General features: G+C 37.6%; 1 protein-coding gene across 1 annotated transcript in view; it reads left to right on the top strand.

The window, feature by feature from the left end:
- The first annotated feature begins 1,244 nt into the window (after nt 1-1,244).
- The window catches only part of tmtc1 (transmembrane O-mannosyltransferase targeting cadherins 1), a 48,029-nt gene continuing 31,070 nt past the window's right edge, over nt 1,245-18,203 (top strand). The window contains exons 1-4 of the mRNA XM_051891190.1: nt 1,245-1,707; nt 8,022-8,199; nt 16,008-16,081; nt 16,727-16,903. Coding sequence (XP_051747150.1) covers nt 1,397-1,707; nt 8,022-8,199; nt 16,008-16,081; nt 16,727-16,903 — 740 coding nt within the window. The 5' untranslated portion in view covers nt 1,245-1,396. The remainder of the gene's footprint in view (nt 1,708-8,021; nt 8,200-16,007; nt 16,082-16,726; nt 16,904-18,203) is intronic.

Raw genomic sequence — 18,203 nt, forward strand, 5'->3', positions numbered from 1 at the left:
CACAGAAATAAATTATATTTGAAAGTATATTAAAATAGAAAACCATAATTTTAAATTGTAATAATATTTCACAATATTATTGTTTTTTCTGTATTTATTATGAAATAAATGCAGCTTTAATGAGCATAAGAGACTTCGTTCAAAAACATTAAAAATAGTAATGTTGGCTGTAGATAGCCACCAGATATATTTAAACAGCCCCTCAGAAGGGTAATTTTAACATTTCCTGCATAAAATCATGTTTAGCCAAATGTTCACCCATCAGTGAATCTTTTAAAAGTGCGTTTATCATCATGATTCATTATCCCTGTCGTCTTGTTCCATTAGCAAGTCCAAACCCAGAGCAATTTGCTTATGACTGGTTGTGTGTGGAAGCACAGGTCATGGTCAAGGCAGTGCAATCATTGTGTGAAATATCCCACAGCTCTTTATTGATTTCCTGCCTGCGCTTTCTCTCTCTCATTCACTTCATAATTTGCATTTATCTCTCTCTCGTGCGCGTTCTCATTTCCTCCTCCAAAATTTCACCTTGGTAGCCATAGTTTCTGTCAAATTGTACTACTATAACCATAACAAATTATGGAATTTTGTATAAACAATGTAAGAAGCTTTCAGGTTCTATTTGCCATTTTGTTTAATCTCATTTTAATGACCACAATTTATAAAAATTAAAATGGTAATCAGTAGCATAACCTTTTTAACTCAATTTAACTAGTGTCATACAAGAATACTTGTGGACTATTTTGACAAAAATATGAAAAAGAGCAGAAAAGCAACATATTCTTTAAATTACAGTATTAATCTCAACACAAAGTGCTGTAGATTGTTTTTCATCGCATGAAACTCTAATAGCATAAGTACCAACTAATATAATAAACAATAGTAAATTAGATGGCTATAATACATTTTTGTAGCTATTATCTGCTTTAAATTCTATTTCTCCTTTAATGACAAAAAAAAGAAAAGAAAGAAAAGTTAATGAAGTATAAAAAAAAATAATGCAGAAAATAAGGGTAAAAATGTAAGGTAAATAATGTTGAATGAAGGGGAAATAAAAAATAAAATATATTTTTTTACTCTCTATCCCTCCACTTTATTTCCATTTATCTCTCTTGTTCCATATGTTATTATTCTGTCTTTCTCGCATGCTCATTCTTTCTAATTTGCATCTCTCTCGTTCACATCAGTCCCTGTTTCTCATTCTCTCTCTCTCTTCTGCGCATGCGCCGGTAGGCGGGTTACATAGATTTCAACACCTTATACACATTCACACTCGCTAATATTACGCATTCTGAGCTGATACGCTGCCCGGGCTTCAGTGCAGCACACGGGCTATGGAACGGGACGCGTCTCCTCTCTTTCACTTCCACGAGCAGCATGCGAGACGGGGACCGACATGACAGCGAACAGCCGAGGGACCAAAGCCGCTCCTACCCCTGTGCAGCGGCGGCTGTCCGCGCTACCGAGGCCGGGAGCGGGTGTCCGGCTGCTCCGGTATGCCGCGCTGGTGGCGGTGTGCGCGCTCTGCTACAGTAACTCTCTCTGGGGGGAGTTTGTTCATGATGATATTTGGGCTATCAGCAACAATCCAGATGTCAGACCGGGCTCCAGCCTCCGGAGCATCTTCACCAATGACTTTTGGGGCAAACGGATGGCTGATAACACCAGCCACAAATCCTACCGTCCGCTCTGCATCCTCACTTTCAAGTAAGTCCATCATCTCGTGCTAAGACGTGACATGGAGACCGTTGTATAAACATAGCCATTATGTTAAGACTGTGTCTTAAGAATTAGTATAACCAACTAGTTAGTTTGGGGTAACCAGTCTTAATTTTCGCTATCAAAGTAGACTGTTTAATGTAACTGACTTAAAAAAAAAAAAAAAAGTTATGAACAAAAAAAAAATCGATGACTAACTTGTAAGACTAGTCTAGTCAGGTTTGCGTAACCGACATTTACTTGAGCTTGAAGTGTCTAAAAAGAGTTTTTTATGTATTTTACGCAAAGTTGTGATTGATAGGAACTTTCATGAGAACATATTTACATGGCTGGAGTCACATGACCAGAGCCGTTTAATTCCAGTTAGCGTCTCTAACCGTCATGTCATAAAACATGTCACTATATTTGGCACATATATCAATGAGCCTATTTTCCCATAAGTAACCTATTAACTCACATGATTAGTAGTGAGTAGAAGCATTGTTTTATTAAATGAAAGTAAAAGTAAAAAAATAATATTTTTGAATTAGTAGCATTCCTTTCCACAGCAAGTGCGTGTTAGAGAATGCTATAGTTAATTTATTTTTAGTATACAACATATACCCTTAAATGCATGTGGGAAAATGTATGTAATTGGGTTATTGTTTATTTAATAATATCTATCATGTGTTGAATGAGGGTGCTTGACATAAGTGCTTTGTTAAATCGTTTTTTTAAATCACAAAGGGGCGCGTTATTGCATTCAAAAAACGCCATGACGGATCGCGCAAATCAGTTAAACTGAACTTGACCCACCGCCCTACAAACGCAACGCTCATGTCTGATGCATGTGGGGGAAAAAACGCAAGAACATGTGCGTGAACGCGCATTTAAAGATGTGAAAATGAGATTGAGATTACGCAATTGTTGACACACATTCAGTGTCAGTCAACACTTGTTGCGCAGTTTAAATAGAAAGCTGTTTAAAGTTACTTTTTTCCCTCAAAGCGCTCCAAGCACAGCAGTCATTACCAAAAAGTGCTCGTAAATCGTGAAATTAAACAGACTAGTGCGAGTGCAGGAGTTGCAGACGGTCCGAGATAAGCTCGCGTGTTTTTACTCCAGATTCAGAACGAGGGGCGTTTCTTTCTCGTGGATGACGTCACAGTCCATATGGCGCGCGCGTCTGACAGCTCTGCAACATCGCCAGTGATCCACATTCACACCGGTGATAACAAAAAGAGAACGGAGGAGGACTTTGCTCCTTATAGTCGGAAAGGAGGCGTTGTGTATTTATAGCAAGGCAATTAACAGCCTACTCTGCGCCTCATATTTTATCTCCTTTATTTTTGGAGCAGCCAGACACTTCCCGCTCTCTCTGCCTAGGTGGATAGAGATCTGTCTTTCTGTTAGTCAGTGTATAAGAAGTAATTTTGGCCCAGTCTTTTTTTCAGCACCAAGAGACCTTTGTCAGCATGAGTTATATGTAATTGGAAAGACTAGATTTTCACATTTTCTGAAAAAAAGAAATGTGAGTGGTGCCAAACACTAGGATGCTTTAAATGGTTTCCAGGGTGTTGCTATGCAGTTAGAGCGAATAAATGTATTGCGTTCAGAGACAAAGTTTAATACTTAGAGTTAGAAGTTTCGAGAAAGTCAACCCTTGTATTTTGGCGGCCATTAGTCTTCAGATGTATTAGTTGTGCCGTGTATCTAATGAGAGAGCGAATGGGTGCTGCTCGTTCCCCACTGTGTGCGTATGAGTGAGAAAGAGATAAAACGAATACCCTTGAGCCCACAGGCGTATATGTGTGAGAGCTGTGAGATTGCAGGCAGAGCTGTTCTTGTATCTCAGCATGATCCTTGTGTCTTTTATCTGCTCTCTGATGCCTTCTTGACAGGCTCTTGAAAAACTTCAGCTGTCTTTTCTCAGACGTGCAGATAGTTGGAGCTTATAGCAGAGCCTTTAACACAACGCAAGCAGATACAGCCAGAGCTGTCTCCAAATTTGGGGGATTTGTTACACAAAAATGAAAATTCTGTCATTATTTACTCACTCGTATGCTGTTTTCTTCCCTGGAGCACAAAAGTAGATTATTCTGAAGAATTACTACGCAGCTCTTGGTATAAGAGTTCATCATGCTAAACTTTAAAGGGGTCATGACATGGAATCTTTTTTTAGTATTTTAATATGTTCCTTGAGGTTCACTTATAATGTTAATAAAGATTTTTGCACAAAAAACAAATAAATATGCCAAAAAAAGGTTATTTTTAACCTTCATTCTGACTTTGATTGGCTAACTTCCTTGCATAGGAAACAGCAGCTCGCTATTGCATGTAAGTAAACATTTTCAAATATTATCCATGTAGAATATGGTTGTGATGGTGAGGAAATTTTCCCACCGGTTAATCGACCTTTGACAACGCCGGTTCCCTCTTTTGCACCTCACTTTTAAATCACTAATTCTAAAGTGAAAGTAAAATGCGTACTGAAAATGCTCCATGTAAGTAGACACGCACCGTTATGAATTCAGGGCATCGGTTGCTTGAATGGTGGGTTAATTATTATTCTTAATGAAAAACACAACTAATCCTTTGCAGGTTCCCTTTTAGCACTTGGTTTAAATCCAAAATATTGCCAAATAGTCACTTTTACATTTTGCTTTGAAACCAAATCGTCCGCCATCGTCTTGTCAGTCAGCTCCCCACTCTTGTGATAAATGAAATCTCCGGCTGCTGGTCTGTGCTGCGACTCTTGTTCGGCTCACGCTGAATTGAGCAGACGCATTCAGTTTTTAATTGTAGTGTCTGTTTTCTAACTGAATTAAATGATTTTTATTACTATAAAAATGGCGGTCGGGGGGTTTACCACGGTGTGCAAATGATGTAACCGGTGTTGTGGCTACACCAACTATCGCAGCAAGCCTAATATAGAACCATCATTTACTGATAAATCATTATGAAATAATTTACTTACAGTTTGTGATGCAGCTGCTGTCAGATCCAATACAGTTGGCTGCTTCATCTTTCAGTAAAAGTTTCTTTGCGAACTCTCTATTACACTGTGCCTCGTTTACGAAACAAAATGCTCCGAACAAACATATAATCCTCCAATGAGATCCGGGATGCCATTAAAATAAACCATCCACTAGTTTCCGATGCTGGGATCCTTTTGAAGTCTGTACAGAGACGCAAATGAGCTGTATAAACTGGACACGCCGAAGCAAACATTCTTTCACTCTTCCGTTTGTCCTGTTGACTCAAGTGCATGGAGAATGTCAGAAACTGAACTGTATACTGTATCCAGTGTAGACAGCATCAGTGATTATAATGAGTTCTGTTTGATTTTGACACGATACTCACATCCACTGTAGGCAAATGTCAGCCATTAAGCGACTGAATGCCAGTGGGCGGGGCCTATGGTGCGATGATGTATAATTATTCGTCAATGTCTTGCACTGGAGGCTGATAAGATAAAGTTATCTAGCTGGATAACATGGATGAGGTTGTAAGAAAGACTTGTGGAATGCATTAGAAACAAGTGGATTCAATAAAAATGTTGGGGAAAAAAAATTACATTAAAAATATATATAAAATTACAGTTTAAAAATAGAAATATTCTAGCAAAATTTTAAAAATGTAATATAATCTATAATGTTTTAAAATGTCTACAGTTTTTAGCAAATATAAAAATACATTGCTAAAAATAATATAAAAAATATTTATCATTCTTTTGTGGTGGCTAGTATACACTGGAAAAAGAAAAAACTTAAAATGTAAAATATGTAATATAGATTTTTTTAATTAATTTTAAACTAAACTATTGTTATTTCTAGCAAATATAAAAATACATTGCTGATATAAAAACAAAAACAAAAATAATATAATAAAAAATACTTAACAATTTATTGTTCTTTTGTGGTAGGGCCAATGAAAATGTTGGCAGGGAGGGTAAAAATTTGAAGTATTTGCTTGATTGGGAGAGCAGAAAAGCCCTGCTGTCATGATTCATTTATGGTGCTTTTTGGGAGTTGTTGGAGCATCCCAGCCCCTATTCTCTCTACTTTTGTGTTCCATGTTGTGGAATGACATGAAGGGTGAGTAAATAATGACAGTAGTTGAAGTTTTGGGTGAACTATTCCTTTCATGCATTTTCCTCAAATCAGTTGGACTAGCTGCCCTGCTCTCTGAGAGAATTGCAATTAGCCGATGTTAGCTGTGACCAAGAGGTTTCCATGGCTCTGTGATTGCAGAATATGATGCTGTTCGAGGGAACTAAAGACTGCACACTCCGTATGGATGGCTTGATTTTTATCTTTAGCTCTGATGAGGCTTGAAGACATTTTCTCGTTCTCCTGTAGAGACTGTAATGCACACACTCATGCCTTGATGTCACATTAATCAGCAGCGGTTAAACAAACACGGGCTTATTATTGCCTGCAGATGTACAAACTGTTTCACAGTCATTATCGTTTTCCTTCCATCATTTCATTAACTGTCACCCTTTTCGCTCTCATTCCATTTCCTCTGGTTCTCTAGCTTGTTCTCTACCCTGGTCGCTGATCGTCAAGCTCTGAGCTAAATATTAAGTGGCAGGTGTATTCAGTGATTCATGTAGAAACTTCACGGACAGCTTTTTGTGCTTGCATAACAAATTATGCTGTCCAAGTTGGTCTTCAAGTACTGCGATCTGGAATTTATAATGACAAAGTCTCAGAACTTAGAAGTCCAGATGGAGTGGCACTCAGAAGTCCCTCTAAAATCAACTTTAATTTGAGTAAAACGTGTTTATAACTGACTTTATATCATGCAATTCTGACTTTATATCACGCAATTCTGACTTTATAACTCGCAATTCTGACTTTATAACTCGCAATTCTGACTTTATATCACGCAATTCTGACTTTATAACTCGCAATTCTAACTTTATATCACGCAATTCTGACTTTATAACTCACAATTCTAACTTTATATCACGCAATTCTGAGTTTATATCTTGCAATTCTGACTTTATATCTTGCAATTCTGACTTTATAACTCGCAATTCTGACTTTATATCACGCAATTCTGACTATATCAGACAATTCTGACTTTATATCACGTAATTCTGACTTTATATCACAATTCTGACTTTATAACTCGCAATTCTGACTTTATAACACGCAATTCTGACTTTATATCAGACAATTCTGACTTTATATCACGCAATTCTGACTTTATATCAGACAATTCTGACTTTATATCACGTAATTCTGACTTTATAACTCGCAATTCTGACTTTATAACTCGCAATTCTGACTTTATAACTCGCAATTCTGACTTTATAACTCGCAATTCTGACTTTATATCAAGCAATTCTGACTTTATAACTCGCAATTCTGACTTTATAACTCACAATTCTGACTTTATATCACGCAATTCTGACTTTATAACTCACAATTCTGACTTTATAGCTCACAATTCTGACTTTATAACTCGCAATTACCTTTTTTATTTTATGGTGGAAACAAGCTTCCATACTATATAATTTTTTTTATTTGTGAAAAAAAAATTCACAGCTTTTCATCTGGTGAAACTGTGCAAAATATATATATATATAGCAGAAAAACAAAATATCGCAATATCAGTTTTTTCCATTATCGTGCAGCCATAATTATGTCTTTTTATTTTCCTACAACCTTTTAAAAAACCTGATCATTTTATATCAGATTGATTGATTTTATATCTCAAAGTGAACTGTGAAATAAATGAGTTTATGTTCCTCATATTCCATGCCGTGTTCTGCCTCTGGTGCTCTTGCTAAATTTTAATGCAATCTCTGCTGCAAGTCAAGGTGACCATGGAAGCTCATTAATGTTGCATTGCTTTAGGCTAATTGTTCTCTTGTCTCATCTCTCTCGGTCCCTTGCTTTCTTTTTCTTTAAGGTCAAGCAAATGTATTTACTGAACATCAGAGGTTTTTCCACTGGCAGGTTCTTTTGTTTTGCCATGCTGAGACAGACTTGATATCGACTTTCTGCTGTGAAACTGCAACTTTCCTCTCTAAAGTAATTTATCTCTTCATAGTAAAAAAAGAACATGCTGCATGACTGAACACAATCAGAACATGTCTGATGCTGAATATACAGCTGTCCAGCAAATCCAGCAAGAGTAGAAGCCAACAAAATTGTCCTGTTGCTTGTTTCGGTCACAGCTGGTTAGGACAAAATCTAAGATGTACATGGAATAGGTTTTATCTCTTGTCACTTCATGGTATTGCACATTGTTAGCTCATGCTCATGTCTTATTAATGTCACTGTTTCTCTGTTTTTCACTCACTGCAGGTTGAACATTTTGTTGGGCGGCATGACTCCATTCTACTTCCACCTGGTGAATGTGTTTCTGCACTGCGTGGTGACGGCGCTGCTCATGCACACCTGCGAACAGTGTGTGTTTGAAGACAGCAACTTCTCTTTCCTCACCGCTCTGCTTTTCTCTGTACACCCCATTCACACCGAAGCTGTGAGTGTACATGCATGACATGTTACATTTCTGATTATTGTCAGCGAGTCTGTAGATGTTTTTATATTTATATAAGGGCTGTGTAATGCTAATAACAAAAATAACAGCATGGTGTGGCACAAGGGACAATAAATAATGAGAGAATATTCATTTTTGGGCAAAATTATTTTCATTTCTATAATAGATATTAAATCCATCCATCCATCATTTTGTCTGCCTATCTATCTATCTATCTATCTATCTATCTATAGTTCCATCCATCCATCCATCTATAGTCCCATCCATCCATCCATCGTCCATCGTTCCATCCATCCATCCATCCATCTAGAGTCCCATCCATCATCATCCATCCATCCATACATCTATAGTTCCATCCATCCATCCATAGTTCCATCCATCATCCATCCATCCATCCATCTATCTATAGTTCCATCCATCCATCCATCTATAGTTCCATCCATCCATCCATCTATAGTTCCATCCATCCATCCGTCCATCGTTCCATCCATCATCCATCCATCCATCCATCCATCCATCCATCCATCCATCCATCTATCTATAGTTCCATCCATACATCTATAGTTCCATCCATCCATCTGTCCATCGTTCCATCCATCCATCTGTCCATCGTTCCATCCATCCATCCATAGTTCCATCCATCCATCCATCCATCCATCCATCCATCCATCTATAGTTCCATCCATCCAGCCATCTATCTATAGTTCCATCCATCCAGCCATCTATAGTTCCATCCATCCATCCGTCCATCGTTCCATCCATCCATCCATCCATCTATATATAGTTCCATCCATCCATCTATCAGTAGTTCCATCCATCCATCCATCCATGCATCCAACCAACCAACCATATATCCATCCATCCATCTATCTATAGTTCCATCCATCCATCCATCTTTAGTTCCATCCATCCATCTATAGTTCCATCCATCCATCCATCTATCTATAGTTCCATCCATCCATCCATCCATCCATCCATCCATCCATCCATCTCTCTGTAGTTCCATCCAACCATCCATCCATCAATCTATCTATAGTTCCATCCATCCATCCATCCATCTCTCTGTAGTTCCATCCAACCATCCATCCATCCATCTATCTGTAGTTCCATCCATCTATAGTTCCATCCATCCATCCATCCACATTTATTTTTACACAGAAAAAAAAAAAAAAAAAAAAAAAAAAAATATATATATATATATATATATATATATTAATTTATTTTAATAATATATTCAGTATTAATGTATTGTGTTTAATGTATTGTGAAATTTGAAGGTGTTTATTTGGGTATTGTGGAGAAGTGGACTGTGTATTGAAGGTTTACGTCTGAGTTTTAGTGGCAGTCACTTTCAGAACTGCAGAGTTTGTTTACAGTAGAGCGTTTGCTGGGTCGGTTGGAGTGAGTCCATGCCACTGAGCCAGACTCTGATCATCAGCTCTGTGTAAACACCATACATCAACAGCTGCACTGCATCCCACCAGCATTAATGAGACGCACACCCACACACTCACATCCGCACCACACACACACGGCACGGGAGGTGCTGTCCTTCGAGTTTTGATTGATCAAGCAGAAATATAATTAGTCTCTGGATAAATATGAGAAAGGACAAAGAGGATGATCTGCACCCAACTCTCTGTGTGTGTGCAATTATCATAGTTTTCTTTTTCTTTTAGGGAAGAAAAAGAAAAATGGGGAATTCAGGAAAGAAGGAGGCGGACGTTAAATGTAAATTTAATTGTAAAATAAATATAAACAACAAAAAAGGAGCGGCATGATAAAGCATGATAAAAAACAGCAATGTAAAATGTCCCAGGCTCTCTTCATACCACAGTAACTTTAATAAAACTTTAATACATTAGCTCATCCATGAACTTGATTTCGGTGTCCCCTCGGATTGCTTTACATCGGCTGTGGAGGGGAAGACGACAACTCCCATGATTCCACGCTCATTCACGGCGTCATTAAGCTACCCCTTAGTTATTGTTTTAAATAAGCGACCTCTGCGGCGAAAATTACATATTGTGCCTTTAACAGTTTATGTTAGTATTTACTATGGCAACTGTAGTTTATGCAGTTTCCAAAGTACCACTTAATTTTCACTTATTTTTGTTATTTTCTGTATTTTTAAAGACTGTGCTGGCTCATACCAAATTTATTGTGTTTATAGTAGTTTGGGGCTGCTATGTAATAGCTTTACCAATACAAAAAGATTTTTTTTTTCTTAAGTTGAATAGGGAAGGCGTAGGATGTAGCGTAAGTGTTTTGAACTGTGTTACACTTTCTTCGTAAGTTGAATACGGAAGACAGTCTGGCGGAAGCTAGATATTTTACTTTATAACATGTTAAATATGGATATTTTTCTTACATAAACTCATCGATTCGATTCGATTCGCTTTATTAACCCCCGGAGCCGCGTGGAGTGTGTTTATAATGGATAGGTGCACTTTCTTGAGCTTCATACTCGTTGGTCCTGTTCACTGCCATTATAAAGCTTGAATGCATCAGGATATTTATTAATATAACTCCGATTGTGTTAATCTCTGAAAGAAGAAAGTCATATACACCTAGGATTGCTTGAGAGTGAGTGAATCATGGGGTAATTTTCATTTTAAAATGAACTAATCCTTTAAGGTCTCCTAATATAAAGTGGGACCAAAATCGTAATTATTCCAAACTTTTAACCGGTAGTGCGTATATACTGTGATGCTCGTGCCGGTGAAGCTGGGTTGAGTCAGGTCAATATCATAGTAAATGATATCCGGCATCAGGGTACATCCGATCCAGCTCATACAAGAGATGTGCGTCACCCAGCTTGTAACCGCAGGTTTGTCCTCACAGCAGGGACTGCCGGCAGGCCGTCAGCTAGTTGTTAGTCGAGAGGAGCATCACTTGACAGGCATCAGCAGGCTCCTGATGGAGGATGAAAGGCCTCCGTTCACTGGCATTCTGTCTCTCCCTGGAGACTGTACTGAAGCCTGCCTGCAACCTGCTGACCATCTGTCGGACTTCCTCCTTCACAGCCACCCAGCGCTGGCCACTGCCGATGAAGTCTTGAAACTGAAAAATAAATTTTGTCTCGTCATTATTTACACTTTTTTTCTTATTATATTCTTCTGTCCATAGAGTTTGGATGCATGAGTCATATTTTCCTGATCTTAACTTTTCTAGCACTTATCCTGTTTGTTTAAAATCGCACAGGAACATCGGCTGGTGTCCAGCCTCCTCAGCTTTCAGCTGTGCATGTGCGATAAAGTGTGTTTGTGTAAGTTTCTCCACACTATCTGTTCCTCACTAGGGTTTACATTTACAGGGGTTGAAAGGCGTGTGAGTGGAAAAACTGTTTATAGATTTGGTTTCGCAGCAGTCGGATGGTGTGGGTGCGTGTGTGGACCCTCTGCGTTGGCAGGGCAGGCCCGGCTGCAGCTGTTTCTGAGGAATTCCTGTCGAATTAGGTAATTGGCTGAAATGAGGTATAGTTGTGGGTCTTTCTAAGAAGCAGTTTAGATCTCCAGCTTGATTTACAATTACCCCACAGATGTGTGTGTGCGTGTGCACATTTATACACCAGTCTTAGCAGGGGGAAGAAATTGCAATTGAATCCACTCCCTTGAAGGGACTCTAGAGATCCATGGATCTACTTCCTGGACCAAATGTCTTAAAACACAATGGTTCAGGAATGCGGTCCTATTAGATTAGATTGAATTGGATTAGATTAAATTAGAGTTTATTTTCATTCCAACCGTATACAGGTATACAGTCGAGCGAAATGTTTCACTAGGTGTGCCGCAGTACATTTTACACAAATTACAATAACATTATAAGGACGGTTAGTAATACAATTACTTCATTGTAAACAACACACTGTTCATATACAGTATGTGTAGAAAATTATCCCATAATTTATTCACCCTCAAGCCATCCTAGGTGTATAGTACTTTCTTCTTTCAGCCAAACACAATTGAGTTACATAAAAAAAAATTATCCTGGCTCTTCCAAGCTTTATAATGGTAGTGAAGGGGGCGTGATATTTTGAAGCCTCCGAAAAAGTGCATCTATCCATCATAAAAGTAATCCATAAGACTCTAGGGGGTTAATAAAGGCCTTCTGAAGTGAAGCGATGGGTTTTTGTAAAAAATTTTTTTTACAAATTTATAACTTTATAAACCATACTTAATAGGCTATTATTATTATTTATAAATTAACAGTTAATCAAGTGTAACAAATTACGTTCAGTTGGTTTTATTATGCACTGATGTGTTTTCGTACACATTATATAGTAAGATATGCGTATTTTAAATAATTTGTGTATACTTAGGATAATCATTAACTGACCGTTTGGGGAGACCCGATTTCAAGGGAGGACCCGATTTGTCATGACACCGTACGCAAGTCTAGTTCCGGTCGAAGAGTGACCTAAATGGATATTTTTCTTACAAAAATGCATCACTTCGCTTCAGAAGGCCTTTATTAACCCCCTGGAGCTGTATGGATTACTTTTATGATGGATGGATGCGCTTTTTGGGCTTAAAAAACAAAACAAAAAAACATTCACTCCCATTATAAAGTTGGAAGAGGCAGGATATTTTTTAATATAACTCCAATTGTGTTTGAAGGAAGTCATATATGCCTAGGATGGCTTGAGGGTGAGTAAATTATGGGATTATTTTCATTTTTCATGTATTTTTTTATTTTAATTGTGTGTATGTATTGTTATGGATAATACAAACAATACTCTAAATAAAAACATATGATAACTACAGTATTCCCTAGCTGCTGCATCCATTACATTAGGGTGGCGTTCATATGCGCTTATCTCATAAATACTATTATTCCAACATGACCCAGAGGCAGCATTTATACATGCTTTTAATGGATGATTTTGTGTCTGCAACAGTGCTTTATTACAGCAACTGTGAAAGTCTGGCGCTAGATTTGCTGATAGGTCCACTAGCCAGACATTTACATCTATATTCAGCCCATAAACACAGCAGCTGGACCGTAATACCACACAGACGCTGAGTTGTATTAAATGCCGGTGGGCTTTTTACATGTTTACATTGAAAATGATGTCTCGGAGTAGTGCAAAAACACACACTCCCTGTCCCTCATCAGTGGTGCATGTATGGTCTGTTGCTCCGGGGTGTGTCTTCTGGAAGTGTGTGTATAATTCCAAGGAATTCTGCCTCTGGGGGGGATGGGCTTCAGAAACCCTCCAGATGTGAAGTGTGTCAACTGTGGGATCATTTTAACATTTGTGCCTCTGGCAAAAACAAGGAGGAAAAAAGTGCATGAAAACAGATTGGAGAGGAGGATGTTAAGAATGGTGTACGTTTTTAGGGGGATGGGAAGATACAGGGACGGAGCAGACAGCGCCAGGGAAATAAATCTCTCTCCCTCTTTCCCTCACGTTTTCATTTTCTCCTTCCCGCTCTTTTTTTCCCCCTCATTTGAGTTTGCTCTCCTCCATTTGTCTTATAAAGATGTGATCATGCATTGCAAACAAGTACACATATTACATTTATCCACCCTTTCCTTATACAATTCACACTTTTACACCACCGCTCTATGGCAAAGCTGCCACAATGGAAGTGAAAATAATGAGAATGTAGGATGACATTAGGAATGGGCATCACCACTCAAACCATTTTGGAAGAGAGGCTCAATGACATTGACATTTAAAACGGTGCTTTATTACAGCAACTGTGAAAGTCTGGCACTAGGTTTGCTGATAGGTCCGTTTGCTGATAGCTCACGTTGCGTTTTAAGTGAATTATTTATTCCAGTGTGTGTTTCACTTTAAAACACAAGCTCTGTCATATTCTGTGATTGTTTCTGAAGAGCATGAGCCCTCACGCATTGCGCTGTGTGAAATAAAGGCTGAACGGAATGTCAAAAGATCTCACCGCTGTATAGCCAGATGATACGCAAACTACGTTTCTTGGCTGGATAAAGCAAACCAGCGTCTCGCTAGTAAGGTTTGGATGGATGAGGACTGCAATCAAAGTAAAGACGATTACGGTGACATACAGGAACCGTACAGTAAGCATGCATATATATATATATATATATATATATATATATATATATATGCAGTCAACCCAAAAATTATTCAGACATTTTTGATATTTTTGATATATTTTTACTAGTGGGTGCAGGACACTATAGTTCATTTATGTAAGTGAGGATAGCAAAATAAAGTAAACTGTGACACATTATACCCAAAAATTCTTCATACAGTGGACTACTAGTAAAACTGATAAAAATTTGGAACCAAAAATTTTTCAGACACTTTGACCTGACCATGTTTTGCTTAAGTGTTATCTGACATAATTAAGATTCTTTTTTTCTGACACAGTTTAACTTGTCGTATGGTCTTGTCATATTTTATTACCATTTTTTTAAACTATAGTGAATAAACTGTAATAATGAATGAAATGTTCAAGTTGTCTGAACAGTCAAAAGTACAGCCTTGCAAAGTATACTTCATTTGACTCGTACGCGTACACAGGCATTCGACGCATGTGCAGTTTTGACCAATCTCTCGCCACGAGTTACAACCCATGTAAACATCTTTGTATTCTTTCATGCTAGAATTGTGCAAATGAGTGTACTTTATAACCTCTTCGCACAATCTCTCATCTATGTAGGCCTCCATTGTCGCTGTAGCTTGCATGCGTCCCGGTCTGTTCTTTTTATGCAGTTTTTCTTTGACTACCTTGGGAATCGACGCCCCCAGGGCACGGTTGCCACCTTGTAGATAAAATAAATACTTCAAAATAATTAAATGCACATGTGCAACCTGCGCGTACAACTACGCATTGTTACAAAAATCCCGCGGTGCGCATACTCTTCTGATGACGAAATTTGTGTTGCGCACTGTATGCTGACCCTTGCATATGCATAAAAAGTGAAGTATACTTTGGGCTTTAGGCTGAAGGAAAAGCAAATTCACACCAGTACAGTAGAGTTCGCAGTTCAAACAAACAAGTCTTTCAGCTGCTGCCATTCAGGAATACACAAGAATAGGATGCAGGAGAAGTAAATGAGTAAATGTATGTTCACATTTAGTCTAAAGCTAGTCTAGAATAACCATCATGTTTACACAGCGCACACAACGCCTCTGCACTTACTCACGAATTCTCTCAACATGTAGACAGGAGAGCTGTCAGTCAATACAGGGGAAAACAAAGTAACTTGTGTTACTTATTTGAAAAAGTAACTGTGAATATAAAAGTAATGCATTACTTTACTAGTTACTTGAAAAAAGTATTGATTAATTACTTGTAATGCGTTATCCCCAACACTGGATGTGGATATAGGCCCTGTCCCAAATGGCACCCTAAACACTCGTGGTCTTCCTAGGAGTCCTCACTTTCTTGACGTAATGTCGCTTTGACTGTTGGGAAGATGTCTGCTGCGGAGCTCGCACCAGTGTGCATCGAGAGCGAATATCGACCGCAAAGAGGGCGCTCACAAGCAAAATTGACAAATGGGACACACTACGGTGTTGTGGACTTAACGGACACGCGCATGCGGCAGCCATTGTAAGTCCACAAGACCGAAAGTGCTATGAAGTGTGCCATTTGGGACAGGGCCATAGATGTAAATGTCTAGCTAGTGGACCTATCTGCAAACCAAGTGCCAGACTTTCACAGTTGCTGTAATAAAGATAAAAATGTGAAAGTCTTTATGTTGATAAAATGGTTGTCTGTATCTGGTGGCTTTGAACTGTTTTGTTACATTAACATGATGGATTATAAATGTGTCATACTTGTGTATTACAGGTGTCTGGGATCGTTGGGAGAGCAGATGTGTTAGCCAGCATGTTGTTCCTCCTGGCCTTTCTCTCCTATATTAGGTAAAAGCAGAGTATTTTCTATTAGGGTGTAAAAAACAAATCTGACAATTAACATGTAATGCATCGATTACAGAATAGAATATAATTGATCATAATTATAAAAATAAAACAATTTATTATCCATTTATTTGTATCCAAAATATAGTTTATGTTATCTTATCAAACCAAGCCTTGACAAAATTTCAGATTTCATGATATGTTCAATTCCAGTTGTTTACTAAATTATTAGTACTTAAAATGCTCACCAAAGATGCATTTACTTGAGCAAAATAAGTAAAACAGTATTATTGAGAAATATTACTACAATTTAACTTAATTGTTCTCTATTTAATATATTTTAAAACGTAATTTATTCCTATGATGGTAAAGCTGAATTTTCAGCATCATTACTCCAGTCTTCAGTGTCACATGTTCCTTCAGAAATCATTCTAATATGATGATTTGCTGCTCGAGAAACATTTAATATTACCAGTGTTGAAAACAGTGCTGCTTCATATTTTGTAACATTATAAATATCTTTACTGTGACTTTTGATCAATTTAATGCATCCTTGCTGAAAAAAAGTATTAATTTATTTAAAAAAAAACAACTGACCCTAAACTTTTGAACAGTAGTGTAATATGGTGACTTCTTTTTGTCTTTCAGGAGTGTGTCAGCGAGCAGAGCGGCGGACGAGTTTCCCCCTACAGTGTCAGTCTTGTCTCTGGCTCTCAGTCTGTTGTTGGGCACCTGTGCCATGCTGGTGAAAGAGACGGGCATCACGGTGTTTGGTGTGTGCGTCCTCTATGATTTCCTGGTGCTGTGCCGCAAGCCGCTCATCTTGTAAGTGTTTGTGTGCTCACTATTCTAGATTATTAGCAGATGTTAATTATTGTTGGCTGGCATGGCTTCAGGGGGCACTGGGTGTCATTGTGTTGATATTTTTACATTCAGCATGCATGACAACATGACGTCATCTCTATCAAATTGTATAACTTTTAGGCGTCTTTCAAACAATTCCCAAATTATCTTTGATTGGTCATCTTTTTCATTTAGATTTGAAATAGCAATCGTTTCTAATCATTTCTGGTGTGCTGTATGTAGAAGTGGCTTGAGAAGGCCGTCTGTCTCTGTCTATAACGGAATCTTCCATGGAATGTTTATGGAGAATTCCACTGTGGCCGGGGCATCGGAGCAGCCATGTGCTTTCAATCTTCAACCCAAGGCTGAGACGGTGCCATCAGTGACCAATACACATTCATCACATACAGTCGGATCACGTAGCGCAGACACTCATTAAATTCATTAGGAGGCGGTTAACGATCGACAATCCCTAGACAGACATTGACTGGATGTATGTACTGCCTGAAAATTAGCTTAGCTCATCAAAACATGTTAATGCATGCCGACGCACAGTCTGACCTTGGGTCGCGTCCTTTTAACCGATTTAGCATGTTGCATTTGTGCTATTGAATATTCACGATATATTCACATTGTTGCCTGTATAATAAATATTCACGTCATGAATATTGCAATGATTTAATGTGCTTTCTTTTTAGCCATTTCTAAAATGCATGCAATTATGCCATTGGGTAACTTTCACGATCAAAAACACAGTGTTAGGATCAGTTCATTTCTATAAATTACTGTAAAATATCAGTTTTAATAAATTTACTTATATCTTGTATCATTTCCATCTCTATGTAGCATTTTTTTATATATTAAAATGTATTAGTAAACATATATTAGTGCTGTCAAATTGATTAATCATTATTACAAACAGTATATTATATATTTACAAACTTTTATGTTAGATGTGATTAATCGTAATTAATCAATTTGACAGCAATAATATGGTTTGTAAATAATATATAAAGTTTATATGAATATAAGGTTTGAATAAAAGTAAGTAAATACAATTATTTTATATTGATTATTTGAATCAGATTAAAAAAAATATGTAAATGTAAAATAATCATAAATAATGTTTGGTAAAAAAAATTCTGAAAAGAAAAACACTTTTAAGCTATTAAAAATTTTGTGATATATAAATATTGTCAAAAAGTTTTAAAAATAAATAATATAATGTAATATAGCTAAATCATCATCATTATGTTGCATCATGACCACAAATGACAAAATT

Source organism: Ctenopharyngodon idella, chromosome 4 (genome assembly GCF_019924925.1).
Source record: "Ctenopharyngodon idella isolate HZGC_01 chromosome 4, HZGC01, whole genome shotgun sequence".
NCBI lineage: Eukaryota > Metazoa > Chordata > Actinopteri > Cypriniformes > Xenocyprididae > Ctenopharyngodon > Ctenopharyngodon idella.